A 21,974-nucleotide genomic window follows, 5' to 3' on the forward strand; every position below is an offset into this window, starting at 1 on the left:
AGATTTAGGAATATGTTTCGAGAGCATTTCTACGTCACTGTGGATGTTACCATGATGTTTATGGATAAATACAAATCATTGTATTTTTCCCTGAAATGTATTTCAATGTCATGATTGTTGTTTTTATTAGAGATAATTTGATGAGATTCATCAAAAAAGGGTTTGTGGGTTTGACTATATTGGCCATATTGATTACTTGGTTTGATTTAAATCATTTATCCCTATGGTACTCCCAGGGGGGACACCAGAGGTCAAGATGCACATGTTCTTTGTGGGTCTGGACTGGAACGGACTGTTACGACAGAAAGCAGAGTTTATCCCTCAACTGGAGACTGAGGACGACACCAGCTACTTTGACAGTAGGTGGCGACCTTTACCACTCTCATTTGGGAGTATTTAAATGTTGTGTAAGACAGTGAAGGTAGAAGTTGCCTGTAAACACGGCTCTATGATCCTTACCCCCCCCCCCCCCCAGCCTAATCTTGGTCATAAGGGTGGTGTACATAAACCTTCTCTGCGCTCGATGAGTGTGTGGGCTACTGACTACTGTAATGTATGTCTGTGATGCTCTCCAGCCCGATCTGAGCGGTACAGTCACCTGGGCTCAGATGATGATGACGAGACCTGTGATGAAGACACGTCACTGGAGCTCAAGCAGTTCTCCTCTGTGGCACATCGCTTTAGCAAGGTGGGAAATGACCCAATGTTTGTTCATATCGTTTAGATTTAGAGTATGCCGAACATATATTTTACTCAAGAATACTCCTTGCAACACTGCCCCTTGTAAAATCATCATGTTTTAGTTTGTTGGGACGAAATACAAAAAATATTTGTAAACTGAAAAGTAACTCTTCCCTTCGTGCAAAAGTCTCACTGTAATGACTTCCCCTTCAAACAGCTCTACTGAAATAACCTGTGGTTTTGTTAATAATCATATATATATATTTTTTAATTAGGTCATACTTGTTTTTTGACCTCTTTGTACCCCCCAGGTGTACAGCAGCACGGAGCACCTGTCCACCTCCACGCCATCCAATCATAGCCTGTCGTCATCAGAGCGCAGCCACAGTGAGGAGAAGGTGGGGAGATGGGAGGGGAGGAGTTTCCTATCCCCAGAAGAGGGACACAAACAAGGGGCCAGCGGGGACCGGAGGACTGAGGGACACCGAGGAAGGTGAGCGATGAAGGCCCTTGGTACAATAACACAGCACTCAGAATACACTGTTTTGTGAGCTTAGTCTAGCTTTAGCTGGAACAGCGGCAAAATTCACTAAACAGCGTTATTTGCCTTTTTCTATGGTTATAAGGGAGATATCGTATTCAACTCCAAATAACTATTGAAAACATGCACATTTTAAAGTTAAATATGAATTGGTGGGCAGCAGGTTTTATTCTTCCATCAATTTTAGCATAACCAGATCGCAACTGCCCCCTCTCTAAGTGTATCCTTCCATTCAGTCCCCCTCCCCTCATGTGCTCTAGCCTGCGTCCCAGGGCCTCCTCCGGTTCGTCCCAGTCAGAGAGGAGTGCCAGTCCGCTGGTTATGAACAGCACCCAGAGCCTGGACACCATGCCACGCTTCGCCATCTCAACTGAGGAAGAGGGTGAGTTGAGACTACACACATGTGTTTAGGGCTACACACGCATACTTAGAGACCTAGACACACTGTCATAAAGTAAACATACACACAGGATATTTTTACTGTGCTTACATTTCTAAAAGACAAGATTGCACACTCCAGCCAGCACATTGACTTAACCCCCCCCTCTTTCTCTCTCAGATGGCGTAGTGTCCAACTTGCGGCGTATCCGTCTTCGTAGTAACAGCACAGGTACGCGGCCCTCCTACAGGCGCGGGGGCTCCCGCCGCTTTGGGCACCAGCTGGACACCCCCGAGAAGCCTAGGGCACCAGCGGGCTGCATGGTCCCCAAGTCTGCCTCAGTCTCTGGCCTGTCCCTCATCATCACCCCAGGTTGGTAAACCAACTGGAGCTAGCTATCGTGTACTAGCCCACTGACACCATTAAGAGAGTGTCTGGTCTCAAATGGTACCTTATTCCTGGTGCATGTGTTGCTTCATAGAATTCTATTTCTGTCAATTGCTTTTGTCCAGAGCTATGACTAAAAGTAGCATTTTTACATGGGCCATTCATTTGAGATGTTGCAACTGTCTCTAGGTTAGCATAATGCTAGCAACAACAACACACCTAGTATTGTACTGTATATGTGCCCTGCAAGCCTGTGTGATTTGATATGCTTGTTCTGGCTTCATAAACAGACTATATATACTTTGCTAAATTCCCCAAGAAATTCCTCAGTCCTAGCATACTTCTCCATACCCCCCAGACACTGCGGACGGTGCCCCCGCCAGCCCCAAGTCATCCCTGTCCTCCAACCCCTCGTCCCGGGACTCGTCCCCCAGCCGAGGGGACCTGTCCCTCAGTAGCCTGCGCCCCCCCGTGGTCATCCACAGTTCTGGGAAGAGGTTCGGCTTCGCCCTGCGAGCCATTCGTGTCTACATGGGTGACTCCGACGTCTACACTGTGCACCACATGGTCTGGGTAAGTGTCCCTTCCACAGAATGAAATAGAACACTAGAATGGTCTTTGGCACCCCGGCAACTTAACTACAGGACAGCCATCTTGGTCAGGGAAATCGGGCTATTCAATCTTAGTCTTACAGTTTCTACTTAAGCCAACATGTTATTTTGTCTTGTTGTACATTTAGTTGCGTATTTCAAGGCTGCGTTGAAACAATGACTTTTCAATGATCCAAGACCACTCACTTAATCCCTACCATTGTGACAATGAGTCGCCAGTATTGAGGCGGCAGGGTAGCCTCTAGTGGTTAGTGTTGGACTTGTAACCGAAAGGTTGCAAGTTCAAATCCCTGAGCTGACAAGGTACAAATCTGTCTTTCTGTCCCTGAACAGGCAGTTAACCCACTGTTCCTAGGCCATCATTGAAAATAAGAATTTGTTCTTAACTGACTTGCGTAGTTAAATAAAGATTAAATCAAATAATGCTGCATCAAATGTACCTGATCCAAGGGGCATTGGCAAACACAATGTACAGTGGCTTGCGAAAGTATTCACCCCTTGGCATTTTTCCTATTTTCTTGCCTTACAACCTGGTAGTAAAATTGAATATTTGGGGGTTTGTATCATTTGATATACACAACATGCCTACCACTTTGAAGATGCTAAATATTTTTTCTTGTTGGACAAGAAATTAGACAAAAAAAACAGAACTTGAGCGTGCATTACTATTCACCTCCCCAATGTCAATACTTTGTAGAGCCACCGTTTGCAGCAACTACAGCTGCAAGTCTCTTGGGGTATGTCTCTATAAGCTTGGCACATCTAGCCACTGGGATTTTTGCCCATTCTTCAAGGCAAAACTGCTCCAGCTCCTTCAAGCTGAATGGGTTCCGCTGGCGTACAGTAATCTTTAAGTCATACCACAGATTCTCAATTGGATTGAGGTCTTTGCTTTCATGAGGCCATTCCAAGACATTTAAATGTTTCCCCTTAAACCACTCGAGTGTTGCTTTAGCAGTATGCTTAGGGTCATTGTCCTGCTGGAAGGTGAACCTCCGTCCCAGTCTAAAATCTCTTGAAGACGGAAACAGGGTTCCCTCAAGGATTTCCCTGTTTTTAGCACCATCCATCATTCCTGAAATTCTGACCAGTTTCCCAGTCCCTACCGATGAAAAAGATCCCCACAGCATGATGCTGCTACCACCATGCTTCACTATGGGGATTGTGTTCTCGGGTGATGAGGTGTTGGGTTTGCGCCAGACATAGCGTTTTTCTTGATGGTTAAAAAGCTCATTTTTTTTGTCATTTTACCAGAGTACCTTCCATATGTTTGGGGAGTCTCCCACATGCCTTTTGGCGAATACCAAACGTGTTGCTTATTTTATTTCTTTAAGCAATGGCTTTTTTTCTGGCCACTCTATCATAAAGCCCAGCTCTGGGATGTATGGCTTAAAGTGGTCCTTTATTTAACTAATCATCTGACTTCTGAAGGTAATTTGGCGCACCATATCTTATTTGGGGGTGTCATAGCAAAGGGGGTGAATACGTAACGCACCACTGTTCCTTTAAAAAAAAGCCTCACCAGTCTGGACTATTTTGTGTATGTCCATTACATGAAATCCAAATAATAATCCATTTAAATTACAGGTTGTAATGCAACAAAATAGGAAATACGCCAAGGGGGATGAATACTTTTGCCAGGCACTGTAATTAACTTAATTTATGTGCCCCTAATTGCACCGTATACCTTTGTTTATCCTACAGATATTGTATGTAGTAATCATGAGCCAATGAACAGGAGTTGCACTGAGGTGGTTTGCCCTATTGGGAAGACCACCTTGTGCCACTCACCCTACACTATCAGCTCCAATATAAATAACATGAGCAAGTCTACTTCTGATAAGCTTCCCAGTAAAGCATTAAAAACAATCAAGCAACCCAGAAAAGGGATAAAAACAGCTCGTATTAACATATGCAGCCTGAGAAACAAGATCCATGAAGTCAATAACTTGCTTGTAACAGATGACATTCATGTTCTGACTATCTCTGAAACGCACTTAGATAATACCTTTTGATACAGTGGTAGCAATACATGGTTATAACATCTACCGAAAAGACATGGATGGTGTTGCGGTCTATATAAAGAACCACGCTCCAGTAAAGCTTAGACGATCTAATGTTAAATACTGTTAAAGCAAAAATGGCTACAGCCTCACCTAAAGCCTATTCTTGTGTGAAGCTGCTATCGACCAAGTGCAAACAGTCAGTATCAGGATAATGTGTGAGATGCTTGATGTATGTGATACGAGAAGTTTTTTCTGGGTGATTTTAAATATTGACTGGCTCATCAAGCTGCCCACTCAAAGTGCCTGCAACCTGGTTCAAGTTGTCAGTCGACCTACCAGGGTAGTTACAAACGGCACAGGAATTAAATCAAGATGTATTGTTCATCTTTACTAATGCTGCAGAAATTTGCTTTAAAGCATTATCCAAATCCATAGGCTGTAGTGATCACAATATGATAGCCATATCGAGGAAAACCAAAGTTCCAAAGGCTGGGCATAATATAGTGTGTTAGAGGTCATACAATACGTTTTGTAGTGATTCATATGTTGATGTAAAGAAATATTTTCTGGTCTGGTGTGTAATGAGGAGCAACCAGTCACTGCATTTGACACATTTATGAAACTGCTTATTCCAGTTATTAATAAGCATGCACCCTGTAAAAACTCTTAAATCCCCGTGGATTGATGAGGAATTGAAACATTGTATGGTTGAGAGAACGAGGCAAAAGGTATGGCAAGTAAGTCTGGCAGCTCAACTGATTGGCAAAAGTACTGCAAAATAAGAAATCATGTTACTAAATAAAAATAATTATACTATGAAACAAAGATTAATGATAGTAAAAAGGTTTGGGTCACTTTAAATTACATTTTGGGGGAAAAAAGCCAACTCTGCTACATCATTCATTGACTCAGATGGCTCATTCATCAAAGCCCACTGATATTGCCAACTACTTACGTTTTCATTTTTTTAACCTTTATTTAACTAGGCAAGTCGGTTAAGAATTTGTTCTTATTTTCAATGACGGCCTAGCAACAGTGGGTTAACTGCATTGTTCAGAGGCAGAACGACAGATTTCAACCTTGTCAGCTCGGAGATTCCATCTTGAAACTTTCTGGTTACTAGTCCAATGCTTTAACCACTAGGCTACCTGCCTCATTGGCAAGATAAGCAGACTTGGGGATGACATGACGGCAACAAACGCTGACGCTGCACAGCCAAGTATATCGGACCGAATTAGGTAAAAATCATTGTGGAAGAGGTGTTAATAGAATTTGTTTTCAATGACAAGCCACCGGGGTCTGACAATCTGGATGGAAAATTACTGAGGATATTGCCACTCCTATTTGCCACATCTTTGATTTAAGCCTACTAGAAAGTGTGTGCCCTTAGGCCTGGAAGGAAGCTAAAGTCATTCCGCTAGCAAAGAATAGTAAGGCCCCATTTACTGGCTTAAATCGCCGACCAATCAGCCTGTTACAAACCCTTAGTAAACTTCTGAAAAAAATTGTTGGACCGGATACAGTGCTATTACACCTTAAACAAATTGACAACAGACTTTCAGCAAACTTATAGGGAAGGACACTCAACAAGCACAGCACTTACACGAATGACTGATGGTTGGCTGAGCGAAATTGATGACAAAATGATTGCGGGGGCCGTCTTGTTAGACTTCAGTGCAGCTTTTGACATTATCGATAGTTTGCTGCTGGAAAAACGTATGTGTTATGGCTTTACACCCCCTGCTATAATGTGGATAAAGAGTTACTTGTCTAACAGAACAGAAGGTTTTCTTTAATGGAAGCCTCTCAAACATGATCCAGGTAGTATCATGAATTCCCCAGGGTAGCTGTTTAGGCCCCTTGATTTTTGTTCAATCTTTACCAACGACGTGCCACTGACTTTCAGTAAAGCCAGAGTGTCTGTATGCAGATGACTCAACACTATACACGTCAGCTACTACAGCGACTGAAACAAAGAGCTGCATTTAGTTTCAGAATGGGTGGCAAGGAATAAGTTGGCCCTAAAATATTTCTAAAAGCATTGTATTTGGGGCAAATCATTCACTAAACCTCAACTAAATATTGTAATAAATAATGTGGAAATTGAGATGACTAAACTGCTTGGAGTAACCCTGTATTGTAAACTGTCATGGTCAAAACATATTGATACAACAGTAGCTAAGATGAGAAGTATGTCCATAATAAAGCACTGCTCTGCCTTGACAACACTATCAACAAGGCAGGTTCTACAGGCCCTAGTTTTGTGGCACCTTGACTACTGTTCAGTCGTGTGGTCAGGTGACACAAAAAAGGACTTAGAAAAATTGCAATTGGCTCATAACAGGGCAGCACGGCTTGCCCTTGGATGTACATAGAGAGCTAATATTAATAATATGCATGTCAATCTCTCCTGGCTCAAAGTGGAGGAGAGTTACTTTTTGAGAGGTGTTGACATGTTGAATGCACCGATCTGTCTGTCTGAACAACTGGCACACAGCTCGGAAACCCATGCATAGCCCACAAGACATGCCACGAGGTCTCTTCACAGTCCCCAAGTCCAGAACAGTCTATGGGAGGTGCACAGCACTACATGTAGTCATGGCTCTTTGTAACTCTATTCCACATCAAGTAACTGAAGCAAGCAGTAAAATAAAAAAGCATATTATGGAACAGAGCGGACTGTGAAGCAACACAAACATAGGCACAGATGCATGCACACACGCGCACTATACACATACACATGGTTTAGTACTGTAGATATGTGGTAGTAGGGGCCTGAGTGCACACAGTGTGTTGTAAAATCTGTGAATGTAATGTTAAAATTGTATAAACTGCATACATTTTTCTGGACCCCAGGAAGAGGCAGCAGCTAATGGGATCCATAATAAATGCAAATGCCAAAGCAGTCAGGGTTACGCTCTTATTGGCTCTTATTCATGTGTTCCTGTAGTGTGTGGAGGAGGACACCCCGGCTCATGAGGCAGGGCTGAGAGCCGGTGACCTCATCACCCACGTGAATGGCGAGTCGGTCCAGGGACTCGTGCACACTGAGGTGGTGGCGCTGCTGCTCAAGGTGAGACCCACTGAAAGAGGACTGTCTTAATACTCCTCATTCCCTTCCATTGGTCTTTGCTTCTCTCTCTCCATCTCTGCTAATTACGCTACCTGTAATATTCTTGAGCCTAATGATATAGGCCTAGGTGTAAAACAGCTGAGGTGATAGACCAACGACCCTGGAATTAAAAGCGAAGTGTGGGTGAAGAGGGTTGGTTTCACAGGTTTACTCCCTCTGGATTATCAGTACAGCGTGTATTCTTGGCTATCGTTCCATGTGTCATTCGATTGTTAGTTCAACTTCAAAGGAATACCCATGGGTAGTGTGATGCGTAAGACCAATCTTTATTTGTAGTCATCTTCCTGTTGAGTAAAACGGGATATAATGACAAAATGAAATGTCTTGCGTCTAATGGACATAAAGAACTGGTCTTGCTATTTATCTATCTGTCGTTTTTCTCTTAAATGTTTTATCGAACAACTGAATCCAATGAACTGAGCAGGCTGGGCTGACATGCTTATAGCCATGCTGGGACTTTCTAAATTATGAGTATGCATTTATAAGACTGCTGTTATTTCTATAAATATTATCTATTATTGTTACTATAAAAAAAATTGGTCTGTTTTCCATGTTATTTGGTTAGTTCTCTTAAGCGCACTCAGAGGTATTTATGTTCCCATGGGACGGCCCATATTTCCCTCTGGCCTACGCCAATTGGCGGCCAAGGGTTTGCCTTAGGATGCAAAGGTGTGTCATGAGTTAGGAAGATGGTATGATGGTCTTAGTGACAACAGACCTAGTTATGGGGGGGAGGTTTTAGTGGGTGGAATATTAGGACAATTGGAGGCTATGAGGACACTTAATCATCATGGTAAGTTTACGAATATTGGTTGTGGTAAGTATAATTGAAACTTGGTTGTCATTATGGTAAGTATAGCCGGTTATAATTGTAATGGCTTAGCAGATCATAAAAAAATATACATTTTTAGAATATAATATCTATTGTTTACAGGAAACTCATTCTACAAATATAGATGAGGTTGGGTGTAAAAAGGACTGGGAGGGAGAAATATACTTTTTTCATGGTCAAAGGGGGGGGCAGATATGGGCCAAATAATGATGATATAAAATCTCGAGCTCACAAGCAACGAAATAATCTATTATGGTGGGAGATTATAATACGGTTTTAAGTACCTCAATGGATCGTAAAGGAAATCACACTGCAAACTATCACCCTCAATCAAGCACTTAAGGAGATCACAAAGATTATGGATACATTAGAAATAGTGGGTATATGGAGGCTGAAAAAACCCTGACCTAGTGAGAAACACGGAGGCTTCATCAAGCTAGCCATGTTGATTACTTCCTAGTCTCATTCTCGCTGGCATCAAAAGTAAAACATAAAATAAAAGTGTTAATAGGAGACCGAATGCGATCGGACCACCATCTAATTGGCCTCCATATAACTCTTACAGAATTTCCACGGGAACGGGGATATTGAAAATTGAATCAGCCTATTGGATGGCAATTTGTTCTTAACAAAGACAAAATAATTCATAATTGACTTTTTTTTGCACATCATAGGTACAGCAGATCCCCTTATTGTATGGGACACTTTTAAATGTGCTTTTAGAGGCCATTCAATACAATACTCATCATTAAAACAATCCGTTTCGGTGAAAAGGGATTAGATGAATTAAGGAGTGACAGTGCAGGTAGATGGTAATGGACACTTGTGCTATAGAGGCACAAAATAGGTTAGAGGAAAAACAAAAAGAAATGGAGGTACTTATTCAAGAACAATCAAGTGTAATGTATCACAAAAATAAAGCGAATTGGACTGACAATTGTGAAATGCACAACATTTTTCATACAAATACTCTCTTAGAAGTTACAGAAATCATTACAAATTATGGAGTCATACATGATTCACCAAATGTTTTCTTTCCAGTCTCCATTTCCACTGAATTATGTTAACTGTATGGAATTTTCCCCCCAAAAGAATAATATAAAATGATCAAATTTACAAAAAAACTTACAGAAGAGGAACTTTCTGAGGCAATACATCTTTTCAGTCTGGAAAAACACCCCGGCTTCATGGTATATCATACCTTTTTTTTGATGTATTCAAATATCCATGATTAGCATGTTTTAATTACTCCTATAAAAATTGCCGACTTTCAGGTACTCAAGTTCTGATTTCAATACTACTAAAACAGGACCCAGGTGGTAAGTATAAATATCCTGTCCATTTAAAAATAAACTAGAGGCCTCTTACACCAATGTTGTGATATGAAAATCCTGGCGAAATGCATAGCACATGGAATTTAAAAAGGTTTTACTAGATATTGTTCATCCTGATCAGACAGGTTTTTTTTTACATGGACGATATATTTGAGATAATATACAATTACTTGAAACAATTGAACATTATGAAACATCTCAAGATACCAGGCCTGGTCTTCGTAGCAGATTTTGAAAAGACGTTTGATTAAAGTACAAAAGTGTCTGTATGCTGATTACTTTTTTTTTTTTCTTAAGTCCGCAATCTGGATCCCTGCACAGTTTCATTTGAAGAGCTTGATCACTTTTCTAGCCTCTCTGGACTGAAATGTAATTATGACGAGTGTACCATATGTATTGGATTGTTAGTGTTTACACTACCCTGTAGTTTACCAATAAAATGGGTGGATGGTGAAGTAGACATACTTCGTATTCACATCTCAAAAAAATATAATTGAACTTACCACAATTTCAATAGAAAGTTTCTGCAACCATGGAGATGTAAATACTTACATTGAAAATATTACATTGATTAACACTTTGGTCCTATCACAGTTCACTTACTTAATCCAGACTACTACTTAAAAAAAAATCATATGACCAAAAAATATTACATTATTTGGAATACAAAGCCAGACAAAATTAAGTGTGCCTATTTGAGTTTGGGGGCTAAAATGAACTATTAAAGCTTTAGACCGCTCACTAAAAGCTTCACTCATAAGTAATAATTAAACCCAAAATGGTTCTCCAGTAGAATATTAAAAGTTCATCCTTTGTTCAAAAATGGCTTTTTTGCCTTTATACAGATAACAACTTCTCCTTTCCGACGAATTGATACTGAAATGTTCATAAAGCTGGTTACAATTTCAGTTTTATCCTCCAGAAAAGATAACAAATGTTATGGTTAAATGCAAATATACTGCGTAATAAAATAAAATAAACATTCTTTATGGATTTTTTTATTTAGAATTGTATTCTATTTATTATTGATATTATGAATAGAAAATGGAGGAGTTATGTCACATTTGCAGCTATCGAAAATATGGGAATAGCTGCTCAATCCAGATTTACAACCAACTGATTGCAGCATTTCCACAAAAATGGAGGAGACAAGTGGAAAAGGGAGAAAGTTGGGAACTTGTTTGACTAACATATATATTAAAGATACAAATTGGCTGAAAGGAATTGGCATAAATACAAAAATATACCAGTTTCATTTGAGGACAAAAATGTTGACCGCTGCGCTATACAGGTTGCAAAATAATGGAGATATTATTGATGTACCGATTCCATGGCACATGGTTTATGAAATGGTAAAAAAAGACACTTGATTCAACACTTAGTTTTTCAATTTAGATGATTTATATACAATTCTTGCCACTAAGTGTATGTATTGCTCAAAAAAATAAAGGGAACACTTAAACAACACAATGTAACTCACACTTCTGAAATCAAACTGTCCACTTAGGAAGCAACACTGACAAATTTCACATGCTGTTGTGCAAATGGAATAGACAACTGGTAGAAATTATAGGCATTTAGCAAGACCCACCCAATAAAGGAGTGGTTCTGCAGGTGGGGACCACAGACCACTTCTCAGTTCCTATGCTTCCTGGCTGATGTTTTGGTCACTTGAATGCTGGCGGTGCTTTCACTCTAGTGGTAGCATGAGACTGAGTCTACAACCCACACAAGTGGCTCAGGTAGTGCAGCTCATCCAGGAGGGCACATCAGTGCGAACTGTGGCAAGAAGGTTTGCTGTGTCTGTCAGCGTAGTGTCCAGAGCATGGAGGCGCTACCAGAAGACAGGCCAGTGCCGTAGGAGGGCAACAACCCAGCAGCAGGACCGCTACCTCCGCCTTTGTGCAAGGAGGAGCACTGCCAGAGCCCTGCAAAATTACCTCCAGCAGGCCACAAATGTGCATGTCTGCTCAAACGGTCAGAAACCGACTCCATGAGGGTGGTATGAGGGCCCGACGTCCACAGGTGGGGGTTGTGCTTACAGCCCAACACTGTGCAGGACGTTTGGCATTTGCCAGAGAACACCAAGATCGGCAAAATCGCCATTGGCGCCCTGTGCTCTTCACAGATGAAAGCAGGTTCACACTGAGCACATGTGACACACGACGTGGAGAACGTTCTGCTGCCTGCAACATCCTCCAGCATGACCGGTTTGGCGGTGGGTCAGTCATGGTGTGTGGTGGCATTTGTTTGGGGGGGGGGCCTCACAGCCCTCCATGTGCTCGCCAGAGGTAGCCTGACTGCCATTCGGTACCGAGATGAGATCCTCAGACCCCTTGTGAGACCATATGCTGGTGCGGTTGGCCCTGGGTTCCTCCTAATGCAAGACAATGCTAGACCTCATGTGGCTGGAGTGTGTCAGCAGTTCCTGCAAGAGGAAGTCATTGATGCTATGGACTGGCCCACCTGTTCCCCAGACCTGAATCCAATTGAGCACATCTGGGACATCATGTCTCACTCCATCCACCAACGTCACGTTGCACCACAGACTGTCCAGGAGTTGGCGGATGCTTTAGTCCAGGTCTGGGAGGAGATCCCTCAGGAGACCATTCGCCACCTCATCAGAAGCATGCCCGGCGTTGTAGGGAGGTCATACAGGCACGTGGAGGCCACACACACTACTGAGCCTCATTTTTGACTTGTTTTAAGGACATTACATCAAAGTTGGATCGGCCTGTAGTGTGGTGTTCCACTTTAATTTTGAGTGTGACTCCAAATCCAGACCTCCATGGGTTGATAAATTTGATTTCCATTGATAATTTTTGTGTGATTTTGTTGTCAGCACATTCAACTGTGTAAAGAGAAGTATTTAATAAGAATATTTCTTTCATTCAGATCTAGGATGTGTTATTTTAGTGTTCCCTTTATTTTTTTGAGCAGTGTATATATTTTTGCTTCGAAGAGACACAATCAATGTATTCTGGTATTTCCCCGATGTAGCTTGTTTCTGCTCACAGATTCAGGAATGGTTAAAAAAATCACAACATGCACTTAAAATTTACCTTACAAATAGCAGTGTTGGGCGATTTTGGAAAGCCATCGTCAATAAAAAAATGGAATAATACTCGTAGGAGAAGTGTTCATCTTGAGCTCACAATCTGTGGATACTATGTTTTTTTAGAAAGGTTAAAGAAATTATGTACAAAATTGAAAAATATATGGCACATGGAAACCAGACGAGGGTGGTCTTTGGTGATAGGTGGGCTAGGAGTGGCTGAGGGTTGGGATTAAAGAGCTTATGTTTGGCAATGTGTTATTATGTGACTCCTTTATATAAAAGTACCATGTCTTTATGTAGCAGAAAAGCTTTTAAACATATTTGTCTTCCGAAGAAGACATGGCGGATGGGTTAATAAAAAAAACACTAATTTCCTTCCGTTGGTTGTTCCTTCGCTCCCTCTCTCGCTCTAGCCTTTTTTTGTTGTTGCCTTTTATCACTTACCACCTTGCAAAATATGATCACGAAACTGACAAGTGCCCAAATTATACCATATTATTTTCACTTGTCCTGTATTTGAAGACCAGTAAACCAATAGCCCTTCTATTCCCAGAGTGGCAGCAAGGTGACGCTGCAGACCACAGCCCTGGAGAACACCTCCATCAAGGTGGGCCCAGCCAGGAAGACCAGCAACAAGAGCAAGATGGCCCGACGCAGCAAGAAGAAGAGGAAGGACGACCAGGACAGGTAAAGAGCAGAACATTTTACAAGGCTCTCCATTATATGAGGAGCAGTTACTCCAGTCACCACGACCAATGTGTAGCACCTACAGTGAGGCGACCCATACAATGAGATTAAAGTGCAACCTGTCAGCTTTCATTTGAGTGTATTTTCATCCATATTGGTAGTGGTGAACCGTTTTTAGAAATGACAGCACTTTTTGTACATGGTCCTCCTCGATTTTAGGGAACCGAAGTGATGCTCACTTATGTGTATTTAAAGTATACTGAACAAAAATCTAAACGTAACATGTAAAGTGTAGGTTTCATGAGCTGAAATAAAAGATCCTAGAAATGTTTCAAATCTACAGAGATTATTTCTAGAAAATTTTGTTTGAGCATTTCTCCTTTGCCAAGATAATCTATCCACCTGAGTGTGGCATATCAAGAAGCTGATAAACAGCATGATCATTACACAGGTGTACTTTGTGCTCGAGAGAAAATGCCACTAAAATGTAGAGTTTGGTCACACAATGCCACAGATGTCTCAAGTTTTGAGGGAGTGAAATTGGTATGCTGACTGGAGGAATGTCTACCAGAGCTGTTGCCAGAGCTTTGAATGTTAATTTCTCTACCATAACCCACCTCCAAAATTGTTTTAAAGGATTTTGCAGTATGTCCAACCGGCCTCACAACTGCTGTCCACGTGTAACCACACAAACCCAGGGATTCCACATCTGGCTACTTCACATGCGATATCGTCTTAGACCAGCCATCCTGATTTTATCAATGGCATTTTAATAAACTGAGTTACCGTGACGAGATCCTGAGGCCCGTTGTCGTGCCATTCATCCGCCGCCATCACTTAATATTTCAGCATGATAATACACAGCACCATGTTGCAAGGATCTGTATAGAATTCCTGGAAGCTGAAAATGTCCCAGTTCTGCCATGGCCTTCATACTCACCAAACGTGTCACCCGTCGAGCATGTTTGGGATGCTCTGGATCGACAGCATGTTGCAGTTCCTGACAATATCCAGCAGCTTCGCACAGCCATTGAAGAGTGGGACAACATTCCACAGGCCACAATCAACAGCCTGACTAACTCTATGCGAAGGACATGTGTCGAACTGCATGAGGCAAGATGTGATCACAAGATACTGACTGGTTTTCTGATCCACGCCACTACATTTTTTTTATAAAGGTATCGGTAATCAACCGATGCATTTCTGTATTCCCAGTCATGTGAAATCCGTCTTAGGGCCTAATGCATTTATTTAAATTGGCTAATTTACTTCTATGAACTGTAACTCAGTAAAGTTAAGAATTGTGGCGTGTTGCTTACATTTTTTTGTTCAGTGTAGTATTTTGACCCATATTCCTAGCACACAATCACTACATCAAGCATGTGACTACAAAGTTGTTGGATGCATTTGCAGTTTATTTTGGTTGTATTCCAGATGTGCCCAATGGAAAGGAATTGTAAATAATGCATTGGGTCATTTTGGAGCAACTTCTATTGTATATAAGAACAAGGAAAAATATAGAATTCTGTGCCGCCTAATGCTAATATTGCTGTCTTTTATAGCCACAGAATTTGGTGTATTATCACATCACATGAAAAGGATTGCTGAAAATATCCACTTAAATTGAATCCCATTTCTCTCCTGTAGTAGACGACGTAGCGTCTTGAGGAAGATGGCCAAGCACACCCCTCCTCCCATGCAGAGCAGTCGCAGTTTCTCCTCCGGCTTCCAGCATTCAGTATCCTCCAGTGACAGCTTGTCTGGCTCCCCCACCCAGAGCCTCTCGCCTGGGCCCAGCACACCCTGCCCCTCCCCCGCCCCCGACCAGTCTGGAGGTGAGTAACTAGCCTCTATTGGATGGAAACTGTAGTTCGATAGTCGGCCATTTTGTGATGTACATATTTAATGTAATAAGGTGGGTGTGTGACCATGTTTCAACCGTTATGATATACCAAGTCAATTGGTATCGGAATAGAAGATACCTGGGTTATGTAAAAGCTCTTGGGTTTTCATGGTACATGTTATACAGAAATGCAGGCAAAAGTTGATTCTCATTATTATCAAACCATTTAACAGCACGACAGCGAGAATGCTTTCTTTGTCACTGAAGAAATCAAAGGCTTATCTACAGCATGTTCTATCTCTTCTCAGACTCCAACTCCCCCCAGAGCTCCTCTCCCTGCTCCAGCTCTCCCAACTCCCCCGTCCCCCAGGCCCGTCCCAGCTCCCTCCAGGTCCTAGGCCGCTACACCAAGGCAGGCCGCTGCAAGTCCACCAGCAGCATCCCCCCCTCCCCGCTGGCCTGTATCCCCCCTCCGCAGCCCCTTTCCTCCCAGTGCTCTCCGTCCTCCCTCCCTGGCCTGTCCAAGGGCCTCCACGGCAAGACCCTGTCCCCTCCCACCGTTGCCCGCCACTCTGTCCGCCCGCGCAGCGCCGAGCCGCCCCGCTCTCCCCTCCTCAAGAGGGTGCAGTCGGCTGAGAAGCTCTCCGGGGTGTACCACGGTGACAAGAAGGGCTACGCCACCCGCCGACACACCATGGAGGTACCTCTGTCGGAGGGGGAGGGGCTAGAGGACCTGGATACGGCCAGAGGATTTGTCTGTGTGGGGGAACAACATGGCCGCCAGGGCCTGTATCTGGGCGGTCAGAGAATCCACAGGGAGTCGACAAGCAGCGACCACCGCAGTGACCACTGCTCCAAGGAGTTGGTGATGAGGAAACTGGCCCTGTCCGAGAGGAGGGACTCCTTTAAGAAGCAGAAGGCGGTGCAGGAGGTGAGCTTTGACGACCCGAATGAGAAGGAGCCAAGAGCCAACCTCCCCGTCAGGCAGCCGCAGTTTAAGGCATCGTGGATTAACTTGGCTCAGTCCGACTGGAGCCTGGAGGCTGCGGGGAGAGGAGCACAGGGTACAGCAGCACAGAAATCCAAACCAAAAGAGAGGGAGGGGTTTTAGCCTAGCGTTGCTCCAAAAAGGTAAAAGGTAGAGTCTTTCTCAAGACAGCAAAACTCTAGACTAAGGTTACATACTCTCTTATCGACTACTGTACAGTATTTGAAGGGCTTGCATGTTTATCCGCAAGTATATACTCAAGTTGTGGCAACCGGAGGGAGAGAAGAACTAAAATAAAGTTGTTACATGGTCGAGTTAACGTTACAGTATGTATCCTACCACACTAAACAAACTTTTGAGTGCCAAAATTGGTTTACATCCTATTTTTGGTTTCCCCCTCCTTCACCCTTTGGTTTTAGGTTCACTGTAGCACCTGTAACATGTTTGTACTTTGTAAATACGTTTTCATTTTCATTTTTTTAACTGAAATAACCTATTCATGACTTTAATGTTAATTTGTTTTTATTTCAGGGCTGAATATGACGTCATGTATTATTGGCCCGATTTGTGTAAATCGCACAAATTAGGTGCAGCCATTCTGTTGTGTGAATTGATAGGGACTTGAGGAAACTAAATAAGAACAAATGTTTTAGATGTGGTTTCTAGATGGAGACAGAGGATGAAGCAATTTCTTTGTCCATTATCTCTTCAATTTTAAGTTGGTTAACATTTAGTATTCCAAAAGTGTTTAATTTCTTGGGAAATGGCTGCTGATTTGTCTGATCAAATATGGCCTTTCAAACATATGTTGAATGTTTGTACTTACTGTGTCCAAGCCCTTTTTAATTCAGTGCTGTCTTTTAACACACTAGAACAATAATGTGTTTGGTAATGATTTGTAGTCCACTATCTGGACTGGATCCAAGCGAATCAAGTAAAGTGTGTCACGTTTTAAAAGACCTTGGCACAAGTATGAAAGGTATCTACATTCGGTATGCCAAAGCGTGGATTTCTCATAGGAACCCTTCTAAAAAATAAAAAGAAGAGGTAGTGTACATAGAAGGCTTTAGGAATAGGGCCCTGCTGCCATGCCCTGTCAATCATCCAGTGAAATCATAAAATGGATTCCACCAATTCTCTCATTGGTTTAAATCACAAAATGATTGACAAAATAAATTAAGCTAAGTTCTGCCTTCACTACCTTTTTTTGATACTAGATTGTTGGCAATCCTGCAATGCCGTACTTACCTGCTTGTTGAAGCAAGCTACCCTACAATCTAATTTAGCAGGAGAGCGTTTGTACAGGTTAGGCATTTCCTCTTAACGCAGTTCTCGTTATTTTTCAGAACCCTGGTTTAAGAATCGTACAGTGGTATGTAGGAACTAGCTCTCTTTGCGGTTTTTAACCATGTTATATGAATGTTTACATTTTTTGGGGTCAAGTGTACTGTATTTGTAGTTTTTCCATCTGCTGTTAAGTTATTACAATGAATGACGGTAAACGGCAGGATTCCAACAGAAGCCCTGAGGGACAAATTGAAATGTTTTTTGTGTGTATATTTTGACATGGAAGCAGTCTTGTTGTATTGCTGATTCGCCTATGCTATTCACACACACCGTAACTAATCTAAACGGCAGTTGGCAATGATTAAAAAGTGACTTGGGGGGGGGTAAGAACAGCAGACTTGATAGAATGACAGTGGTTTGGTGAGAGATTTGAAGATGGTTTTGCTCTGAACTTTGTATACTCTCATTGGCACATTGTTTTCTTCTGCAACTATGGAATTAACAGCCAAAATGCTTCCACTCTCGCTTATGTCAAATAAGCTGTAATATCAGGATGAACTGTCAGATGATGTTAGGAACACATGTTTCACGGTGGGAATATTGACAAGAGTTAAAATAATAATTTAGCACCAACTAATACTTGAACAACTGGAACGAGATAGGATCGCGCAAGGTCAAATCTAAAACTTATCTACTTGTTTTATTACCCAACATTGTTTACTTAATTAGTACTTGAAACATGTGTTTCTTGAGGATATAATCAAATAAGTAATTCAATTCACAATGGATTTCCCAGATCTTGATTATTGTCAAAATGTGGTCCGTTTGTTGGAAATACTGCATCTTGCTACGGTGTAATCATACTAGACATTTTTACTGAATAACTACATGTTAAATTTGTCAGATGTCTCCATGGTCTAGCTTGCTAGAGAATTTGTCTGATTCTTACAGTATGGCTAAGCTGACCACGATTGTGAACATAACCATTCTGCATTTCTACACTGTTCAATGTTACACAAACAACTGGCACCCAAATTTGTTCTTGTACATTGTTTACGTCACTGAATTGTATAGATTTTTTTTCTTCCATTTTTCTTTCCAATTCGACTTCAATAACACTTAAGAATAAAGGGGGTAAAGTATGCGGTGCACACAGTATACAACCAGCTGATGATACTCTCACATTTTTCCTGACACTGTATATGGAAAAGGGGACATCTGTAATGTTGATTTCGTCACATGGGTGGTCAATTGTAATTCATATAGGTAATTCACATTGTTTTGTTCTGTCTTTTAACTTGGTGGCCCTTGAACAACTTCATTTCATATTTATCAAACTGGTTTCTGGTGAAATCCATTGCTTTATACGCTCTAACAGCATTTTGAAATAAATTTAATGGCAGAAGACTAATATGAAGTGGACCATTTATTTTATGAACTACAATTTTGATAAACACATTCACAACACTAACTACTCAAAGCTCATTGTGATCCAATGCATATTTCTCCATTCAAAACAATTGTATACAGTGGGGGGAACAAGTATTTGATACACTGCCGATTTTGCAGGTTTTCCTACACAAAGCATGTAGGTCTAATTTTTATCATAGGTACCGGTACACTTCAACTGTGAGACGGAATCTAAAACAAATCCAGAAAATCACATTGTATGATTTTTAAGTAATTAATTTGCATTTTATTGCATGACATAAGTATTTGATCACCTACCAACCAGTAAGAATTGCAGCTCTCACAGACCTGTTAGTTTGTCTTTAAGAAGCCCTCCTGTTCTCCACTCGTTACCTGTATAAAAGACCTGTCCACACACTCAAACAGACTCCAACCTCTCCACAATGGCCAAGACCAGAGAGCTGTGTAAGGACATCAGGGTTAAATTGCAGACCTGTACAAGGCTAGGATAGGCTACAGGACAATTGGCAAGCAGCTTGGTGAGAAGGCAACAACTGTTGGCGCAATTATTAGAAAATGGAAGAAGTTCAAGATGACAGTCAATCACCCTCAGTCTGGGGCTCCATGCAAGATCTCACCTTGTGGGGCATCAATGATCATGAGGAAGGTGAGGGATCAGCCCAGAACTACACGGCAGGACCTGGTCAATGACCTGAAGAGAGCTGGGACCACAGTGTCAAAGAAAACCATTAGTAACACTACGCCGTCATGGATTAAAATCCTGCTGCGCATGCAAGGTCCCCCTGATCAAGCCAGCGCATGTCCAGGCCCGTCTGAAGTTTTCCAATGACCATCTGGATGATCCAGAGGAGGAATGGGAGAAGGTCATGTGGTCTAATGAGACAGAAATAGAGCTTTTTGGTCTAAACTCCACTCGCCGTGTTTGAAGGAAGAAAGATGAGTACAACCCCAAGAACACCATCACAACCGTGAAGCATGGAGGTGGAAACATCATTCTTTGGGGATGCTTTTCTGCAAAGGGGACAGGACGACTGCACCGTATTGAGGGGAGGATGGATGGGGCCATGTATCGCGAGATCTTGGCCAACAACCTCCTTCCCTCAGTAAGAGCATTGAAGATGGGTCGTGGCTGGGTCTTCCAGCATGACAACGACCCGAAACACACAGCCATGGCAACTATGGAGTGGCTCCGTAAGAAGCATCTCAAGGTCCTGGAGTGGCCTAGCCAGTTTCCAGACCTGAACTCAATAGAAAATCTTTGGAGGGAGCTGAAAGTCCATATTGCCCAGCGACAGCCCCGAAACCTGAAGGATCTGGAGAAGGTCTGTATGGAGGAGTGGGCCAAAATCCCTGCTGCAGTGTGTGGAAACCTGGTCAAGAAGTACAGGAAACGTATGATCTCTGTAATTACAAAGGTTTCTGTACCAAATATTAAGTTCTGCTTTTCTGATGTATCAAATACTTATGTCATGCAATAAAATGCAAATTAATTACTTAAAAATCATACAATGTGATTTTCTGGATTTCTGTTTTAGATTCCGTCTCTCACAGTTGAAGTGTACCTATGATTAAAATGACAGACCTCTACATGCTTTGTAAGTAGGAAAACCTGCAAAATCGGCAGTGCATCAAATACTTGTTCTCCCCACTGTACGTTGAACAAAAATATAAATGCAATATGCAAAGTTTTCAAATATTTTACTGAATTACAGTTCACATAAGGAAATCGGTCAATTTGAAAAAAGTTAATTAGGCCCTAATCTATGTATTTCACATGACTGGCAATACATATGGATCAGAAAACTGGAACACTGTCGATCCAAAGCATTCCAAACATGCTCAATGGGTGACATGTCTGAGTATGCAGGCCGTGGAAGAACTGGGACATTTACAGCTTCCAGGAATTGTGTACAGATCATTGCGATATGGGGCCATGCATTCTCATGCTGAAACATGAGGTGATGGCGGCGGATGAATGGCACGACAATGGGCCTCAGGATCCTGTCACGGTATCTCTGCATTCAAATTGCCATTGATAAAATGCAATTGTTTGTTGTCCATAGCTCATGCCTGCCCATACCATAACCCCACCTCTACCAGTGGGCACTCTGTTTACAATGTTGACATCAGCAAACCGCTTGCCCACACTGTCTGCCATCTGCCCGCTACAGTTAACTGGGATTTATCCGTGAAGAGCATATTTCTCCAGAGTGCCACTAGCCATAGAAGGTGAGCGTTTTCCCACTGAAGTCGGTTATGACGCCAAACTGCAGTCAGGTCAAGACCCTGGTGAGGATGACAAGCATGCAGCATCCAGTTTCATCAGCTGTTGACTAAGCCTGATGTAGGTGTTCTGGGCTGGTGTGGTTACACGTGGTCTGCGGTTGTGAGGCTGGTTGGATGTACTGTACTGCTAAATTCTCTAAAATGACGGAGGTGGCTTATGGTAGAGAAATTAACCAATTCTCTGGCAACAGTTCTGGTGGACATCCCTGCAGTCAACATGCCAATTGCATACTCCCTCAAAACATCTGGCATTGTATGACAAAACTGCTAATTTTAGAGTAGCCTAGTTATTGGCCCTTTCTAAAACAGTGTACAAAACATTAGGAACACCTTCCTAATATTGAGTTAACTGCTGGAAGATGTTGGGTGGGGGCGCTGCGAATTTCATCCCCGGGGTGTGTGTGTGTGTGTGTGTGTGATCTAGGACTAGTAAAGGCCCAGTGCACTACTTTAGTAATAAAAATACATTTTCTTTCATTCAGATTTTTCA

General features: G+C 42.2%; 1 protein-coding gene across 6 annotated transcripts in view; it reads left to right on the forward strand.

Annotated features, from left to right (window-relative positions):
• The window catches only part of LOC109874482 (microtubule-associated serine/threonine-protein kinase 3), a 58,280-nt gene extending 39,102 nt beyond the window's left edge, over nucleotides 1-19,178 (forward strand). For 4 of the 6 annotated variants that reach the window (XM_031810603.1, XM_020466385.2, XM_031810606.1 and 1 more), the window contains 10 exons: nucleotides 237-359; nucleotides 576-688; nucleotides 993-1,174; nucleotides 1,459-1,604; nucleotides 1,782-1,973; nucleotides 2,347-2,561; nucleotides 7,556-7,678; nucleotides 13,516-13,649; nucleotides 15,297-15,484; nucleotides 15,801-19,178. In XM_031810603.1, the coding sequence (XP_031666463.1) occupies nucleotides 237-359; nucleotides 576-688; nucleotides 993-1,174; nucleotides 1,459-1,604; nucleotides 1,782-1,973; nucleotides 2,347-2,561; nucleotides 7,556-7,678; nucleotides 13,516-13,649; nucleotides 15,297-15,484; nucleotides 15,801-16,603 (2,219 nt within the window). In that variant the 3' untranslated portion in view covers nucleotides 16,604-19,178. The remainder of the gene's footprint in view (nucleotides 1-236; nucleotides 360-575; nucleotides 689-992; nucleotides 1,175-1,458; nucleotides 1,605-1,781; nucleotides 1,974-2,346; nucleotides 2,562-7,555; nucleotides 7,679-13,515; nucleotides 13,650-15,296; nucleotides 15,485-15,800) is intronic. The other 2 variants (XM_031810604.1, XM_031810605.1) reach the window with 2 other exon arrangements.
• Nucleotides 19,179-21,974: the final 2,796 nt, after the last annotated feature.

This window comes from Oncorhynchus kisutch, linkage group LG30 (assembly GCF_002021735.2).
Source record: "Oncorhynchus kisutch isolate 150728-3 linkage group LG30, Okis_V2, whole genome shotgun sequence".
NCBI lineage: Eukaryota > Metazoa > Chordata > Actinopteri > Salmoniformes > Salmonidae > Oncorhynchus > Oncorhynchus kisutch.